This window comes from Sinocyclocheilus rhinocerous, unplaced genomic scaffold, assembly GCF_001515625.1.
Source record: "Sinocyclocheilus rhinocerous isolate Xijiao unplaced genomic scaffold, SAMN03320098_v1.1 scaffold984, whole genome shotgun sequence".
NCBI classification, from domain to species: Eukaryota; Metazoa; Chordata; class Actinopteri; order Cypriniformes; family Cyprinidae; genus Sinocyclocheilus; species Sinocyclocheilus rhinocerous.
In genome coordinates, this window is record NW_015643603.1 from 857,545 (window position 1) to 877,140 (window position 19,596).

At 36.8% G+C, this 19,596-nt stretch overlaps 1 protein-coding gene across 1 annotated transcript in view; it reads right to left on the reverse strand.

Annotated features, from left to right (window-relative positions):
• The window catches only part of LOC107757505 (oligophrenin-1-like), a 38,785-nt gene extending 19,764 nt beyond the window's left edge, over positions 1-19,021 (reverse strand). The window contains exons 1-18 of the mRNA XM_016574992.1: positions 18,404-19,021; positions 13,415-13,519; positions 12,685-12,786; positions 12,499-12,600; positions 12,313-12,417; positions 11,583-11,684; positions 11,388-11,498; positions 11,081-11,185; positions 9,653-9,785; positions 8,421-8,521; positions 8,247-8,338; positions 7,868-7,946; positions 7,732-7,765; positions 6,182-6,244; positions 5,147-5,221; positions 4,621-4,705; positions 4,473-4,531; positions 1,657-1,762 (exon numbers count right to left, since the gene is read on the reverse strand). Of these exons, the coding sequence (XP_016430478.1) occupies positions 1,657-1,762; positions 4,473-4,531; positions 4,621-4,705; positions 5,147-5,221; positions 6,182-6,244; positions 7,732-7,765; positions 7,868-7,946; positions 8,247-8,338; positions 8,421-8,521; positions 9,653-9,785; positions 11,081-11,185; positions 11,388-11,498; positions 11,583-11,684; positions 12,313-12,417; positions 12,499-12,600; positions 12,685-12,786; positions 13,415-13,519; positions 18,404-18,610 (1,766 nt within the window). The 5' untranslated portion in view covers positions 18,611-19,021. The remainder of the gene's footprint in view (positions 1-1,656; positions 1,763-4,472; positions 4,532-4,620; positions 4,706-5,146; positions 5,222-6,181; positions 6,245-7,731; positions 7,766-7,867; positions 7,947-8,246; positions 8,339-8,420; positions 8,522-9,652; positions 9,786-11,080; positions 11,186-11,387; positions 11,499-11,582; positions 11,685-12,312; positions 12,418-12,498; positions 12,601-12,684; positions 12,787-13,414; positions 13,520-18,403) is intronic.
• Between the last annotated feature and the right edge of the window lie 575 nt (positions 19,022-19,596).

Sequence of the window (19,596 nt, forward strand, 5' to 3'; positions counted from 1 at the left end):
ATATATATATATATATATATATACATTGGATTACATTATAATGTTTTTTTTGTTTTTTTCTAGATCCCATTATAATGGTTTAATTAAATTGTAATATCATGCGGCTGTCTTTTATTTTATTTTATTTTATTATTATTTATTAATTTATTTTTATTTATTTATTTATTTATTTTTTGTAGTTTACAACCCTGCTTGATTTATTTATCCAAATATGGCCAAATTCCATGGCATTCAGTGTTATTTGGTTCCAATTTCATGTCTGGATTCCATGATTCTGTTCACATTTTCTGCATTGTGTAAATCATAGGGCCCCCTATTCCTGTACTCAAACATAATGATTGCTTTATAAATTGGTCATGGCTACTCCCAATACATTTCCTTCAATGTTCATTCAAATGCTCACTTTTCCCTTGGTGCTCATACAGTATGTCTGCTTTAATTATGCCATCTGCCGTGAGGAAAACTCAAGGTTATGCTGACGTCTTTCCCTCTTCTAGACCGTAATCACTCAAGTTTGTGGAAAAGTCAGAAACTGTTTCATTTCTTACAATGGGTTGCAGTAATAGCCCCTTCTATGTCTGTGCCTGTACTTTCTATATCTCCCAGTCCCTCGCGCACGCACGCATGCACGCACACACACATACACACACACACACACATGATGCGCAAAACTCCGCATTTGAACAGTCAATAGCAAATACTTAAACTAATAACAAAACAGTAGCTGATTCAGAAGGCAAAGTCAGAATTACCTCCTCTCCTAGGTTCACGAAACGGTCGTCCATAAAATGCATTGCTGTTCTGTTGTAAGTGATCCAAATAAAGTGCTTTTGCTTTCGCACTGAAACACACAGCGTCTCCCTGACATGCTGCTTCAACACTAATTGTGGTTAGTGAAACCACGCCTTCTTTCTTTGCGTGATCATTTGGGCGCATTATGCAAATATTTCCACATGGTGAGGTAGATATGTGGGGGCGTGTTAGAATGAGCCGTTTTAGGGGGGCGTGGCAGAGTCTTAACTTTTATAAAGAATATCTCTTTGGTTTTGAGACTTTAGTCTTTGCAACTTCAGGGATCTTATCTATGCACAATCAGCTTGTAACACTCCAACGAGAAAGGAAAACTTGAAATCGCATCATATGACCCCTTTAAGCAGCACAAATGTTTTCAACACTGATAATGGGAAATGTTATTTCACTACTTAATAACAATATTACTGTTTTCACTGTACTCTTGATCAAATAAATGTAGCCTTAAAATTTTCAAAAATATTACCAACGCATTATTAATGTAATCCTAATTTTCTATTTAGTATATGAGCTTGTTAAATATAAAGTTCAAGCTACTTATGTGAATATGCTGTATGCTTTATTTAAGATATTTTACACACACACACACACACACACACACACACAAAATGAGACATGGAGCTATAGATCAGGTGATTTATTGTCAGGTTTGTTAGAACACACACTTTCACAGACACAACCTGTCACATTAATCAAAACACAGTTTGAATATATAATTATAAAGGTACACACTCATGCAAGCTGGGTAGCATTTAGAAAAACCACAGTCTGTCTGTGTGTGTGTGTCTCAACATTAGCACGTCTGTGTTCACGCATGCCTGCATGCGTTATGTGTGTATGTGTTACCTGACCAGGTGTTTGATTAGTAGTTCCAGCATCTCTCTGTTCCGCTCTGGGAGTTTGTAAACAAGTGAGTGAACCGCCACTAACCGATAGTCCAGATTCTCAGACTCTGGGGAAAAAATGTAGGAAAAGTCACACACACACTATAGATGGACATGATCCACAGATTGCTCTATTAACATAACTGTTGTGCCACAATCTGTGTTGACTCGCACCCATGGAAAGAGCGGTTCATGCTACATCTCACTGCCATGACTCCCATTACAAGGTACCAAAGGAAAACACTTCAAAGAATGCATCGTAAAGGCAGAATAAAGCAGACAGTGCAAGTCAGTGCACTTCTCAGTCTACACTAAGACTAATAGAGCTGATTGATTGTGTTAGCAAGCTAGTGGCTTTTCTTTTCTTGCTGCAGACATCTCACGGCAGTTTGCTGAATGTCTTTCAACTTGTCCAAAGATAACATGTAAAATCCTAAAAGGATCAGTACAGACACATTTATTGTGAACTATGGGATAAACACAGCTTTATCTAAAACTACAGCCTGTGGCGAAGCGTAACAAAGCTACTTTATAAAGAGCGGAGCAAAAACGTGTACTTGTGAACTGTGTACAGCGTTTTTAAGAGAAGCTGTAGCATCTTTGAAAGAGTCGGACAAAATTCTCTTGACGTCTTTAAAATTTAAAAAAAAAAAATGTGAAGAAATTCTACAACACGACAGACTGAGATGTCACTTGGGCCAAGTGAGTAAAGCAGACAAGCTATAATAATCAAAGCTGCTTTAATGGCTTTTAATCTTACTATGGCGAGGATTACAATACAGCACTTTCGACACAATTCATTGAAAACACTCAAAGCTGGGCACACACTCAACTCATGCAGACACAACGCCTCAAAACGGATGGTTTTGTCTCTAATTTCTGATTAGATGAGTTGCATTCTAAAGTGTATTAATATGCTACATTGCTGGCAACCCTACACAGCCTACAATAATGCTAAATGGACTATATTACTTTTTACAGAAATTGTTATTCTGAATATTATTAGTAATTAAATGTATCTATTTATTAAACACTGCCATCTTTCGTATTCATTTTGCCAACATTTTAACGAAGTCACTTGAAGCCGTGCATTTTTCCAAGATTAAGGGGTTTTAGACCTAATAATACCCATCAGGGCTGCACGATAAATCGCATGCGATATTTAATGCGCATCTTGTCAGAAAGCCGGTTCTGTAATCAGCGGTAAATCTCCATCACGTGCGTGCTTTCACATTGAGCAGCATTAACTACACAGAGCCGTTGTTCACTGACGAGCTGCGCAAAAAATCGCGCGAATATGAACGTGGTTTTGCGCAGCTTGTCAGTGAACAACGGCTCTGTGTAGTTAATGCTGCTCAGTGTGAAAGCACGCACGTGATGGAGATTTATCGCTGATTACAGAACCGGCTTTACTGACAAGATGCGCGTTAAATATCGCATGCGATTTATCGTGCAGCCCTACCCATCACCTTTGTAAAATTACTGTAAAATGCCCTCGAGTGGCTTAATATTTTAAACAAAAGGAAAGACTATGCAAAGCCAGTACAATACAGGCAGTGCAGGTCCGTTTGGATAATGACATGATGCGTCAAACATTACAAAAGATTAATCTATCAACAAGACCACTGAAAGAGGTTATTTTTCTTTTAATGATGCTTTTATTAAACGCCCATGTAAATGTCAGTCTTGAAAATGCCCTTTACTCGGCCAGCTGCATGCTTGACTACAGCAGCGTGAGCACAGGCACTCAGATACTGTGACAGGGGTTTTCAGAGAACTTAAGTCTGAATGCATAAATAAGATGCAATTTACCCAGGCTAAATTTATTCATTGTAAAATAGAAACAGTAGGGTACCCGTCAATACTGCAATATCTTGCTTCGGTTCACAATTCAGAATTCTATTTAATTGTGCATGTAATACATAACTTAATAACCACAAAGTAATAGAAGGAAGTTTACAAAGTTTTCCACACTGTCCTGTAACAGAGTGCCTATAGGATGACACAACGCATATACTCATGGTACAAATATGTGTGTGTGTGTGTGTGTGTGTGCATTGTATATAAAGTATTAAAATATAATACAAAACGGTAAATACCATTATTAACAATGGCTGGGGAATTGTCTTTTTTATGTTTTTGAGTCTCATGTTCACCAAGGCTGCAGTTATTTGATCAAAAATTCAGTAAAAACAGTAATATTGTGAAGGATTATTACAATTTAAAATTAAACTTTTCTATTTTAATATATTTTAAAATGTCATTTATTCCTGTGATTTTCTTATTATTATCTATGTTAAAAAAAGTTGTGCTACGAATATTTTTGCAGAAACCATGATACATTTTTTCCAGGATGCTTTGAAGAATAGAAAGTTCAAAAGAACAGCTATTATTTGAAGAAGAAATCTTTTGTAACATTATAAATGTCGATACTGTCAGTTTTGATAAGTTTAATGGATCCTTGCTGAATAAAGGTATTCATTTCACAAAGAACGGTAGTGCATTCTGTTATCAGTGTCATTCAAATGTATACAACTTGCAGTCTTTTGTTTTGTAGGGTTAAAAAAGGACCCCCTGGAACCTGCTTAGTTACCCATTGTGGTACATATATCCATGGTTGAGGATCACCGATGTGGGATATAGTATTGTGTAGAACTGAAAGGGCAAACAGTGCACTTGGACTGCTACGCTTGAGTTGAACAAGACTGACCCACATAAGAGATGGAAAATACACACATACACATAAAAGTGTTTGTCTGTGTGTGTTCGCTGTCATACTTGCTGCTAAGATCAGTTCTCCATGCAGGCTGTAGGTCATCAGTGGTTCACTCAAACTCCTGGAAAAGCATGCAAATGTACAGTACACATTTAAAAAAAATAAAAAAGTCATTTTTGAACATAATAAAATCATGTGTGCTTAACTCACCGCAGATAGAATTTCAAAGCACTAGTGATGGTCTTAATGTCCATGTCAGTGGAATTGAAATCTACATCCGCTGCACACTTTGGGTCTACAGAGAGAGGAGGACAGATGAAGACAGAGAGAGAGAGAGAGAGATAAATGGCCTTCCTCAGATGGTTGTTACTGTTGTTGAATATGTGTCAGGGATTTTGTAACAGCTCAAGGACGCTCTCATGGACGTATATCTCTGCTTTGGTTTCCACTGTGTAAAAAACTCAGGAAGTTCACAAAGCTCACTGCAGATATTAAACACGCCACAATAAGCTGGACTCAGAATTATGAGACAATAAATTTATGACAACACGATTAGCTTCTTAACAAGAAATAAAGTATGTTTGTATATTTGGTTGTAAATGTTTGTGTATAAATCTGGTTTACAAGTTTTAGAAACACAATGAGTGCATGTTTGTGTGAGAGTGTTCGAATGTCTTCCTCTTGTACACACATACACACACACATAAAGCAGATGTTCTTTTGGCCATTTCCTCACCAAAGAAGGCATTCAGAAGTTTTTGTACTTGAATGTTGCTGCCCACAGTCCTGTAGACTCCTTCCTGAGTCAGCCCTACCAGAAAGAAAGAGAAGAAGAGAGAAACTGAAAAAAGGAGGAAAGGAAGACAGAAAGCATGATTTATAGACTGAGAAAACTGGAGAACCTGCCATGAAGGAGAAAAAAAAGGTACAGCTCTACTGGAAAACGTGCGGTGGAACTGGCCCACTTTCAGTTCACGCTCAGCCGTCATTAGATGTGCAATAACCCCAAACGATAGCTTGCCAGAGTTTACTGATTGTTAACATACACCACGTTGTGCCTGACATTAGGGTTGGTCTTAAACGTCTGGGAAATCTGAGTAACGGCACACTCAGAGACTGGTGAACGCATACATCAACGCTTCAAACAGAGCCGTTAAGTGCTCGGTGCTCCCGCAGTCAACGCAATGGTGTAATCATGCATATTAATGCACATGAACGGCCTCTTCACGATTTTACTGCCGTACTATAACAGCCATGGAAATGCTACAGCCAGGTTTCAAATGACTTGCCTGCCATGTGGGAGAAAATGTGAGGAAGAGCATATACAGGTGCATCTCAATAAATTAGAATGTCGTGGAAAAGTTCATTTATTTCAGTAATCTGCTATCAATTTATATCACTTGTTTTTTTCTTTTAATTTATATGATATATTATTGACAAAAATCTGTATGTTTCAGTGTGTGTGTGTGTAGTGTGTTTCTGGTTCTTTGGCCACAGTTCTGCAGCAAAAACATTCTGGAAAAGAATGTTTTCTCTCTAGAGTTGGCTCAAATCGCTGTATCTGCAGATGTGAACACAAATGGTGTGCTGCTGCCCTCTGCTGGCTGCACATGAGACATGAATCTAATAAATAGTGACATTGTGTTGTCTCTTATCTCTGATTAAAGCATATAGTGACCATGAAAACCGCAGAGAGTGTCAGTCATTTGAGAACAGGTGACAAACTAAAATAAGTAACTGATATTGTTGCTAGTCTAATGTGTGATGGTACCTTTTGTTTCCACAAAGTTGATGCATTTTCTGACGAACTTGAAGCCGATGTCATTTAGGTCCACTGAGAAAAAAAACAAAACAATTAATATTACATTTAATGAACACGGTTCATCATCCCTGTATGCATTTCTCAATAGGTTACTGCACACTTTTTATGGTGTAATTATTATATACGGTATTGCACAGCCTTGCAAGTACCGGAATCTATTAAGCAGCATTTTCTCCATCTATTTTGGGAGTTTCCTGTGTTCTGCAGCTTTTCTCTTTATAGCTAACATACATCACTGAAAAAGGTCCTGAGATATCACACCTATACTACCATTCAAAAGTTTGGTGTCGGTAAGATTTTCTTGTTTTTAGATTAGATTAGATTCAATTTTATTGTCATTGTGCAGAGTACAAGTACAGAGCCAATAAAATGCAGTTAGCATCTAACCAGAAGTGCAAATAGCAATGCATATATATATAAATATATATATATACTGTATATATATATATATATATATATATATATATACATTATTGTACAGAGTGCAAGTAATGAGGTAGAGGAACAGAGACCACCTCAATGCAAATAACTGCAAATATAACATAAGGTGCAAGTGAACAAGTATAACACAGAAGGTGCATTATACAGAGTGAGGTCTATCAATAGTGTATTTTTCTGTATGGCCAGTGACCATAGCAGAGCAAATGGCATTAGGAGGTAGAAATGTGTATAAGAAGACAAAGCTATAATAAGGCATAATAAGAAACACTGTAAGTGTGCAGAAAAGACAGGATACTATACAGAGCAATTTTTTTTTTACACATTAGGTGGTCCATCTAGGATGTAGTGTTCAGCGTCTGAGATTAGAGCTCAGTAGGCCGATACTGCGAAGACTATATAATATACTGTATATATAATATACTATATACCCAGATGGGAGAGTAGTGAACAGTCTGTAGTTGGGGTGAAAGGAGTCTTTGAGAATACTTCTCACTCTTCTTAGGCAGAAAACAAGGCTGCATTTATTTGGTCAAAAATACAGTAAATCAGCAATATTACGCAATTTAAAATAACAGTTTTCAATATATTTTAAAATGTAATTTATTCTTGTGATGCAAAGCTACATTTTCAGCAGCCATTACTCCAGTCTTCAGAGTCACGTGATCCTTCAGAAAACATTCTAATATGCTGATTTGATGCTCAAGCAATTGAGCATTATTATCAATGCTGAAAACAGTTGTTCTGCTTAATATTTTTGCGAAAACTGATACATTTTTCTCACCGACCTTTAAACCATAGTATCTATGTTACATTCCTAGTCTCTGTAAAATGCAAAACAATACTGCCTGAAGAGCAGGCCACCCTTTTTAGAAATGCTATTTTCCAGTGAAACATTTGACATGTGAAGGGTGGCTTTTTGGAGAGTGTGTAACTGAAGGACTGGGCAGGTCTAATTGTTTTTTTACAATTAAGTAGGGAATAAATATCAGTGGTTTTCTGATACAAATAAGCACCTGTACTAATACACTATTGCCCTGATGAAGTGAAGTTACACTTACTCTCTGCCTGCTTTTGAATCGGAGAATGATAAATCTGGAACAGAAACCACAAAGGATCAGAAACATGATCATACACAGAGACTGACAGTAGTGAGGGCTCTTAATGAAGCCTGAGGAGAGATCATGTTAAACTCACCGGTTCTTTGCCATCCATGGCCTCCATCCACTGCTTCCTGTTGACCTCAGAAATAGCCTGGAGCAGGACAGGGCTGCACCTATGGAGACACAACACAAAAAACTTAAGACACACTGCAACAAAATAAATTAAACCTCTTGTTGTTTGTGTGAAATTTATCCAGTATCAAACAACTGCCTACACATTGGAGAGCAACTTCACAGTTCAACAAGAAAATTTGCTTTTATGGAAGAATTCTTGTAAGTGCTCTGACAAAAAATATCAACTTTCCAATTTACTGGCCCTCCTCTGGTCCTACTAAAATGTTTGTTATAGGTGCACTTCGTAGAGTGAACAAACAGACTTGAGAATGAGTGAAAATAACGGATAGGAGCCTCACCTTTCATTTGTCTCGATGTCAAAACAGAAGCGTTTATCAGTGGAGTCTGTTTTACGGCGTACGCAGGACTTCAGTGTGAGTTGAGCTGTGGTCTAAGAGAAACAAAGAGACAAATGTAAGAGAAAAGGGCTGACACTTCACAAAGTAATGATCGTATCTGTAATAATCCTGCACCTGTCTGGTTCCTGTCTTTTGTTCCACTGGCATCATAATGAATAACTTGTTGTCCTTGAAGTATTTACAGTAATACTTAACCCAGGTTACACCAAGAGCCCCTAGAGACACAGAAAGAGACTAAAAGATGAATAACATACGTATCATTTGAATTATAGATAGGATCAGCCAGTCAATACTGCAGAGATTAATCCTGACAGGGTGACGGACTCTGGAGGGGAAATGGAGGGGTCTCGTACGACCCTTTTTCTGGGGTTTATTCTGCTATAAAGACTAGCTAAGTGTAAATTATCCCACTTATTACAGTTACTTGCCAAATAAATGGTCATAAAATATTGATGTGGGTTTATTTTATCATGTGAGAAGATGGAGATTGCAGAGTTGTACCACAGAAACATCAATCTAGCACAGCTACCAGAAATCCAGTGCCAACAATGAATTACACAGTTTAGCGTCATTATAAGTCAATCTACAAAAAAAAACTTTTACTGCAGAATGCTGTGTTTGACCAGTCAGAAAGCTGTGTTATGAAATCTTTTATTAACTATCATAACTCATATTAAGATTTGTGCTGTGTGTGGACACTGACCTTTACAGACAATTACTACTAGATGCTCTTTCTTTCACAAAGAAATATTTCCTAGTGGTTGGATTTTTTTAAAGGAATATTCAGGGTTATTTTAAACTGAAGGTCAATGGACTTCATCTGTGTCAGGCTGCTGATTACCACAATCATTTTGAACGGTCTCATATTTTATAAAAATGGATGAGAAAGCTTTTACAGTTATTCACTTATAATGGAAACTTTACATGTTTTGGTAGTATAGCCATCACAAATGTGTTGGCACGAGATTGGAAAGATCAAATAGCCCACCAAACCCGTTTGTGTAAGTTACATAGAATTTTAACTCATTTGATGGCCGACAATCATGTAAGGATACCAAGAAGGTACATGAAAAGGATGCGATGTGACTACATGCACAAAACCAACAAGTTCCTCCACCTAAAAAAAGGAATTAGACAACTTTATAGTTCAACATAGCAGCTAACATGTTTTACTGAAGAATTACTGTAAATACTTATTTGAGCTTCATGCCTCTGGTCCTCATGCCACTTACCTACTAAGCTTTTATTATACTGTTTCTGTTTCCTGCATTTATACACACTGTCCGTTGAGATGAAATAATTGCCTGTGGTAATGGACCATTGCTGCAGAAGTAAAGTGCACTCACATTTCTCCTGCACATAAATGTATCCCTCCATAGTTGCCTGCTGGCTGTGTCTAATACAGATCTGTGCCGACCCCTTCATCCTCTTCATTAGCTCCTCCATCTCCTCTCTGGTGCTCTCAAAGTGGTTACGGGTCTACAACAACACCAGCGGCACCCAATCACACATACAAACAAAAAGCATACATGCAGTTACATTTCTACATATAATCAGGAGCCATTACAACGGATATGCCGATATATTTTGCTCATTATTATTCATTATAAATAATATTAACCAAAGAACTGTTCAAAGGTTTGGGGTAAGTCTTTTTTTTATTATGAAATTAATACTTTATTCAGCAGGGATGCATTAAATTAATCAAATTTTGAAGTTTCTTTTGAAGTTTCTATTCATCAAAGAACAGAAAAAAAAAATTATCCGGGTTTCTACAGTAATATTAAGCAGCACAATCAATGTTAACATTAAAATGAGAGGAAATGTTTCTTGAGCACTAAATCGGCAATTAAGAAGGATTTTTGAAGGATCATGTGACACTGAAGACTGGAATAATGATGCTGAAAATTCAGCTTTGCCATCACAGGAATAAATTACATTTTTAAATATATTAAAATTGAAAACAGTAATTTTAATTGTAATAATATTTCACAATATTACTGTTTGTACTATATTTTTTTGATCAAATAAATGCAACCTTGGGTAAGCATAAGAAACTCAATAACTTTTAAGAAATCTTACAGACCCCAAATGTTTGAATGGTAGTGTATATAACTTAATTATAAATCAGTAGAAAAAAAATACTTAACTAAATTTAAAACTGATGTTAAAGGGTTAGTTCACCCAAAAATGAAAATTAGCCTGTGTTTTACTCACCCTCAAGCCATCCAAGGTGTATATTACTTTCTTCTTTCAGACGCATCCAGTCGGAGTTATATTAAAAATGTTTAATATACCTTAATTTTGAATATAACTCCGATATGATTCGTCTGAAAGAAGAAAGTCATATACACATAGGATGCCTCGAGGGTGAGTAAAACATAGGCTAATTTTCATTTTTGGGTGAACTAACCCTTTAAAATATGTAAAATAATATAAAAATGTTAAAATAATAAGTTCAGAAACTTGCATTTATTAACGTATAAATCATATTAATAATTAGCGGTGGAATACTGTTCATTTTCTTCATCATTTATTAAACTTGTATGTTCACAACACCACAATGAATCCAATAATCTGTAATACAGTTACTGAAAGACACTTTGGATAAAATCATCTGCTAAACAAAAACCACTCAGAAATAATTAAATATAAAGAGTGAAGGACAAACCAACAGAGCAGCAGATTGAATGACTCGTATTCTGCTGATCTGATCATGCATGTGACTATATGGATGGAAGGTTAGACTCATTATCGATCGGTGAAGCTCTCACGTTCTGTAGACTGAGCTGAAGCTCCTGTTTATATGGAAGGAAGTCCTGTGTCATCTCCACGGTGAGATTATTCAGAGTTAGGATGCTCTGCAGAAATGCTAAAACCTGTCAATCAAAAACAAGGACACACCCCTTTAAGTATAACATGCTTTGGTCAATTCATTGTTTGTATCAGCATGAATATCATCAATGCATGTCTCGTTTATATCCATGCACCTTCTTGTACACACAGTAAACCATCAGGTACTACAAAGCATATATAAAAACAAGAGTGTGTGTGCTAGAGGAAAAGGCCGTTCACACGCACAGGCTCCACAACATCAAACTTTTTCCTGTCCTGAACCTGCTGGATCTGGTACACATATTCAACAGACGACTCATAAAATGTCTGACGCTCCTTATCCAACAGTCCATCAGCCTATAAACACACAAAAATCAAGATTATATTATTGGGTTTCATTTTTTTTTCTTTCATTTTAATTGACTGTATTTTCAAATGCACCTCTTGTAGCTGTGTCTCTTTTTTCTTTGAGGACAGGTTCATATGTTTGTCCAACTGAGAGTAATACTTCTCACTCTCCTTCTCAAACTTCTTTCTTCTCTCCTGAAACACAAGCAAACAAATGAAACCGAGAAAATAAGACCGAAAACTGGAGTGGAAGTGGTTCAGTTCGCTAAACCCATTCCTAATGAATAATAATTTTTAAGAAGCATTATAAGGAAATTGTTCTTAGAAATTTTTTGCAGACTTGTAACTGGTTCCTCACAACCAATAATTTCAACCAATAATCTCTGAGAAGCCACACTGAAACACTGCTGAAATGAAACTGATACTTCAGTAATGTTAACTGAAGCGTGCTGCTGTGGAAAGAGTCTAATCCAGTAAAAAGTCTCTGGAATTCTAAACTTTCCATGTGTCATTTTTCCTACAAATGATCTTGCTTTCCTTGTAGAATCATGATAGCTCTTTAACTCTTTCTCTGTCTCTCTAAAACTAAATAGTTTTTCCATAGATGCTCCAGTTGCTGACACATTATTCCAGCCTAGTTGTGTGTGTGTGTGTGTGTGTGTGTGTGTATGGTTGGCAAACACTCAGCCCATGTGTGTTTTGATATGTTGAGCGCTTTGCTTTGAGAAAGGAAGTAGAGGCGGAAATGAGGAGTATGCTCACACATATGTGGTAATGTGGTGTGTGTTCTTAATGTGTCTAAATGTATATAAATAACACTCACTTTTGTGACCCCAATCTGCTGTTTCCTAAACTTTTCCAAAGGTTTGATAAGCAAGTCACAGGCATTCTGGACCTGCAAGAGAGAAAGACGGGTGAGTACAGAAGTCTCTTACTGCATCTATAATAAAGTATTGTCCCTGCTTTTGTTTAGTATATGGGGGTCAGAGGTCAAGAGCTGTCGCTCCACAACATCAAACTTTTTCCTGTCCTGAACCTGCTGGATCTGGTACACATATTCAACAGACGACTCATAAAATGTCTGACGCTCCTTATCCAACAGTCCATCAGCCTATAAACACACAAAAATCAAGATTATATTATTGGGTTTCATTTTTTTTTCTTTCATTTTAATTGACTGTATTTTCAAATGCACCTCTTGTAGCTGTGTCTCTTTTTTCTTTGAGGACAGGTTCATATGTTTGTCCAACTGAGAGTAATACTTCTCACTCTCCTTCTCAAACTTCTTTCTTCTCTCCTGAAACACAAGCAAACAAATGAAACCGAGAAAATAAGACCGAAAACTGGAGTGGAAGTGGTTCAGTTCGCTAAACCCATTCCTAATGAATAATAATTTTTAAGAAGCATTATAAGGAAATTGTTCTTAGAAATTTTTTGCAGACTTGTAACTGGTTCCTCACAACCAATAATTTCAACCAATAATCTCTGAGAAGCCACACTGAAACACTGCTGAAATGAAACTGATACTTCAGTAATGTTAACTGAAGCGTGCTGCTGTGGAAAGAGTCTAATCCAGTAAAAAGTCTCTGGAATTCTAAACTTTCCATGTGTCATTTTTCCTACAAATGATCTTGCTTTCCTTGTAGAATCATGATAGCTCTTTAACTCTTTCTCTGTCTCTCTAAAACTAAATAGTTTTTCCATAGATGCTCCAGTTGCTGACACATTATTCCAGCCTAGTTGTGTGTGTGTGTGTGTGTGTGTGTGTGTATGGTTGGCAAACACTCAGCCCATGTGTGTTTTGATATGTTGAGCGCTTTGCTTTGAGAAAGGAAGTAGAGGCGGAAATGAGGAGTATGCTCACACATATGTGGTAATGTGGTGTGTGTTCTTAATGTGTCTAAATGTATATAAATAACACTCACTTTTGTGACCCCAATCTGCTGTTTCCTAAACTTTTCCAAAGGTTTGATAAGCAAGTCACAGGCATTCTGGACCTGCAAGAGAGAAAGACGGGTGAGTACAGAAGTCTCTTACTGCATCTATAATAAAGTATTGTCCCTGCTTTTGTTTAGTATATGGGGGTCAGAGGTCAAGAGCTGTCACATTTGAGCAGATGAATGTCTGAGTGACACAAAGTCAGGGGCCCTGAGTAGAAAGCATATAGCAGGGTCCAAAAATAAATATAGAATTATTTGTTTATATATTATATTATATCTAATATAATTTTTGTCTATATGCCAATGTAAATATTTAGCTGTTTTTCCATATCAGCAAAACCACTGTCACTCATATCATCATATATGAGATATATGATGTGTGAAGCTCCTGTTACACAAACATTGTGACACTGTTCATCATAAGTTTGCCTAGATGGCTTAACGTAGGTTATTTGGTCAGAAAAAATGGCTGCTTATGAAGAATATCAATCAATAGTAAAACATTGCCTGATTGAACATATGGGTCGCACATGCTAGCAGCTTTAAAGGCCGTCCACCCAGTCTGTCCACATGCCAGGGCAACTATTTTCTATGCAAGTAACTGGAATGTTGGCAATTAACGTATCTTAAATGTTGTTTTTGTAGCTCAAATCATGCTCCCCAGCTAATGTGCATACTTTGTTCCAGAGTAAACAATCAAACAACGCCTCTACTAATAAGGCAATTGGCTTTATTAATTGAAAGTGGGACATTTGTGTTCAAGTGGTCCTTCTCCTCCGCCTTATACTGTCTCTGGCTTCAGCCCAGCCCCCAAAAAACACTCTCTATATCAACTCTCACAGTTTCACTAAAAACAGAAAGACAACCATGGCCAGGAAACTCAAACGCAAACAACCTTTCACCACGTTGCTTGGTTGTTGGCCACTTAACATATGAAGCCATTAATTACTGAACCTCTGAGAAACAATAAAAGCAGCTTTATTGCTAAGTGAAATCAGATGTTGTGGAGCTCAGTGAGGATGGAATTATGTCTCAAACTCTCTACACAAGTTCAGTTCCAGAACACACACACACACACACACACAGGAAGACAGGCCACTGTCAGATGCATTCATCCAGAGCATTTCACAGTATTGTAATCGCTGGGACATTCTCCCAGGTCAGCCTAAGGTTTAAAAGTGTTTAGTTCACTGAACAAAACACTATGAAAATAAAGCAGTAGTGGGATCTCAGTGGATCTCTAACTCTCAAGATCATGGTTCCACCTAAATAATTAAGATTTTAAAATGTTTTTTAAAAAATGTCGCTTACGCTCACCACTTACACTCATTTGAGCAGAAATACAGTACAAACAGTAATATTGTGAAATATTATTACAATTTCAAATAAAAGTTTTCTATAGTAATATATTTTAAAATGTAATTTATGTAATCGATGGCAAATCTGAATTTTCAGCATCATTAGTCCAGGCTTCAGTGTCACACAATCCTTCAGAAACCATTCTAATATGCTGAAAACAGCTTTTGCTGCTTAATATTTGTGTGGAAGACAATTTTTTAAGGTTTCTTTGATGAACAGAAAGTTCAAAAGAACAGCATTTATTTGAAATAAAAATCTTTTGTAACATTATGAATTTCTTTATTATCACTTTTGATCAAATTAATGTGTCCTTGCAGAATAAAAGTACTAATTTCTCTTTCTTTCTTTCTTTATCTTATTTTCTCCAAATTGTGAGTGGTAGTGTATGCACAAAATATTAGGCAGCACAACAGTTTTTGATAAACATTGCTAAAACAAAAGAAAATGTTATATACTGTTTAAGACAATACTGTTTCTTTAAACTTCCAATTCATCAAAGAATCCTGAAAAAGTACAACTGTTTTCAAAATTGATATTAGTAAGAAATGTTTCTTGAGCAGCAAGTCTGCATATTAGAATGATTTCTGAAGGATATATATATATATATAATTATTTCATATTAATGTTCATTTAATGACTAATATGAACAATATTAAATGAATATTAAATAGATTAATGTTAAATAAATACTTTATTTTTAAAAAATCATATTAAATACCCCCATTTTAGCACTGGTTGTTCACACCTCAGATTTGAAAAAGAAATGGGTGTGTAAATCTGTGGGAAAATGAGAGTGCAGAGGGTGAAAAGAGGGGACGCAACAACCAATAAAACACAGGCCTACAACACACTCATTATACAGACAAATGAATATTAAAATATGAGCGGAAAACAAACAAACAACAGAATTAGGTGCCACATTGATATATTTAAAAAAAGATAATGATAACGAACTCTCAAGAAATCTTATCATTAAAGACTACTAACAACTATCATAAACAAATCGAATACATTTTGATAAATTATTCTTTGAAATATAGGCCTAAACAAATCAGTCATTCATTTAATGACTGCACAGTATTTACTCAAAATTTATTCTGTAATATAATATATTCCAATATTTTCCAATATTCTTAATGTAAATATTCTGATAAGATCCAGAAAAGAGAAACTCTATTTGATTTCAGTCTTATGTTACTGATCAATAGCCATGTGAGCCATTCATCCATCTTTCTATCTCTAACTCTCTGGCTGTGCTCTGTGCTGTAGGCCTGCACCCTCTGTGAAGTGAGCGGTGCTAACAGAGGAGATGGCTTAAACGATTATATCCCCTCTGATGAAAAGGACACAAAGAGTGTGTTTGTCTAAAGCATGAGGAGCTGGCATGACAGACTACACTCTCCAAACTAGATCACAAAACCCGCCCTGTTCAGCCCTCTGACAAACACACACACGGATCTTAAAAGACAGCTATTTTACTCTCGCAACATTAGACTAGAAATGATGTAACAGGTGTTCTTGAAATGCATGATTGCATGTATGACAAAGCGTTTGAATCACTGTTTGTACTGCAAGTTATAAACTACTAAACCACAGTTGAAGCCAAGAACCACATTCTGGTAAAAGACAACCAGACTTGGCTGAAGAACCGGTTAGTGCAGCTGAAACAGATTACACAACTAAACCGATAATGTTTGAATGGGAGGTGCCAAAAAGTGCTGTGTGGAATTATTTGGTCATTTATGCATTTGAAATGACAGCAGCCGCAACTATTATTGGCTCCCGTTCTGTATTGGCAAGCATATTTATTTAAGCTTAATATGAAAGCTTCCTCGAGAAAGCAGTCTGGAGATCTGTCATGATGTTGATATTCTCTGTTTAGTCATAACAGGAGCAATAGACCTCCAAAGAGGTTCCTCATCGTTGGAGAAAAGGAAATGATAAACTTCCTGTGTTAAGTTTCATATACACACAGCGATATTCCTCAAAAAGTGCAAAACTTCATAAACGCAGGAAGTAAGCATTTAGAAACCTTTGAGTCAGGTCATATGACTTTAGAAACTGCAGAACTTCAAAAAGCGGAAACCCTAGAGGAAATTTATGTTGGGCTCCAGTGACTCCTTCAGGAACTGAAGCACTGAAAACTCCTTCCAAGACACTGGAAGCATCCGAGAGCAGACTGCAATCATCAAATACAGCCGCTGTGCTCCGCACAGATCCATAAGGAAATCTGCCTTAATGGCTCAGCATTCTGCTTTTGGAGTGTTTCACTCTGAGGTATAAAGCGAGGCTTATGGTTAGTCACATTAGTATCTTGCGTACTCCCTCAGGCAAAATAAAAACATAAAAACGCTATCAGCCTTCCTGTGTTTTTAGAAAACTTTATGACTTCCCTTGAAATTAGGGAAGGAAGCCTGAGAAGCTCTATCTAGGAGATAAATTAAGGCTGAATCATCAAATTATCATTGACAAGACCAGCTGTCAAGTCTTCTATCCAAACTTAGGCAGTGAAATGTAGACGGAAAAACTGAACACCAATCAGCTAAAACTCTCCAATAGGTCAAAGAAATCTTCTGGCAATGACACAGAGTTCCCAATTTTTTTCCCCCCTTTTTTAGTAGTACTAACTAATAATGGATAAGTAATAATTTTCTATTAAAATGCAATTTCTACTTTTATTTATTGCAAAATTCAATTACACATTTAATATTGTCATTATATTGTTTATTTTATTTAATCTGTTAAATCGCTCCAGACAAATTGTATTAACTATAAAATCATGCAAAAACGTTTTAACATTTTATACAATTTAATAAGACTGTAATAGTTTTATGATTGTATTCTTTTAATATGTTTTATTAATTTCCATGAACAGGCCTGAAAATCACACTTTTAAAATTCCCAGCTATTTCCCTGAACCCTAACAACAATGAGGCCCACATATGAGCTATGCACTGGGACACCTACAGCTATAATTACTTCTATATCAATATCTACAATTACTGTAATATAGGCTAGCTCTATTGAGTTTGGCTCATCATTATGCAGAAGTTTCTGTCTAAAGTGCACTGTTTACAGTGACATTTCCTCTGTCGTTAACGAGGAACAGTGGTGGTAGAGAAGGGCTGTGATCTTGGAAACTTTCCATTTTGTTGCTTCACAACACTTCAGATATAAGCCAAACAACAGAAGAGGAAGGATAGTGAATAGTGAGAAAGGCTGATAGTTGTAATATCCGAGTTCATATGACTACTGGCTCTCCTCCGCTTTTAATCATCTGGTTGACACTTTCACACCATCTCTAAACTTTCCAGTCCAATTCCATTTACTAATTTGGAAAATGGAAGGTGCCTGCTATAAATAAATCAACAGTGTCCTAAAAGTGCTTGCCAGCATCTCTGAGAGGGGGATCTTCCAAGAGCTGCTCACCATCTGCCAGATCACTCCCTCCCCTTTCTCGTAATCTCCTTTAAAACTGACCAGGGACCCGCAAGTGAAAGCACATGCAAAAAGCCTTACGAATGTAACTAAATATATTTCTTGCATTAAAACACAATTATGCCCTTCTTTATTGCATGTCTTTAATCGTCTTCTCGGGTGCGCAAAGGCGGAGACCTCCATCCACCTCCCGCAAAGACCAGCACGACTGCTGTAAAACACCAGTTTACCTTTAATCGCGTTGATCACATTGTTCCCGTCCTTGATGACATCCTTTAGGAACTTGTTGGTTTTTTCCAGCTCGTTTTCGTAGCATTTCAATCTCTCTCTGAAATCCGGACTGTCGGAGTAACAATCGCTGAACTCTAGTGGAGGATGCCCCATTCTCACCCTCGGACCGATCAATGAAGATAACCGGCCTTTTGTTGTCAGTCAAGTACGCAAACCACGACAAACGTGCCTTTTGATCACTCGGCGGTATTAATCAAGTGGATTTCGATTAATCGGTTTCGATAAAGTTCCCCATTTTTGACATACTGGATGAGATGCAGTTGTAAATAAAACAGCTATAATCCAGCGGTCCAGTAGTGACTGTATCCGTGTGCACGCGGTATTGCTAATTCAGTCGAGCAATTTGAGTGGCAAAGTACAATTTAAAAGTGCTGATAAAGAAACTATTTGTATATCAATACTTTTCCTTGTTTTGGGAGCGGAGGGACTGACAAATGCGGGCAGGGCTACATACTGAGTACACCCACATCATTGGGCGGCAAAATGTCACTAGTTAGTAGCTAAGAAATGTTGTTTTTTTTGGGACGTACCGTTTCCTTCCTCTGGGGGCGCTTGAGGGTTCACAAAAGGAAATTTTCCATGGAGTTGCATTGAAATGTAAGGGTGCATTTCGTTTCACTGCACTCAATATATAGACTGAAAAGTATAACCGTTTAAATCTATTATTTGAAACTGTTGGTACCTGAAATACAAATGGAAACGTGCGCCTAGAAATTATATTAAATTGTTAATAAAGGATCATGATATTCAGCAATCATAAACGACTATGATTGGTTTATCCTGAGCAGCGCTTTGAAAAGTAACACTTTTAACGTGACATGCCGCTAACGTGGCACGTAAACAGTGATCTAGACAAAAACATTGGACTCGACACAGTGAAAGTGGGAAATTTAAATAGCCAATGCTTTGGAATATACAGTTAATAGTTTAAATAAAATAATTATTATGTAGATACACCGTGCTTGCCCAATTATTGACAACATCCGGGCCACTAAGCCTCATACCTCAGAGTCAAGCTAGTTGTCATTCTACCCGCATTTTGTATTTCTAAACCCACAATGACTCCGACCCTTAAAGAG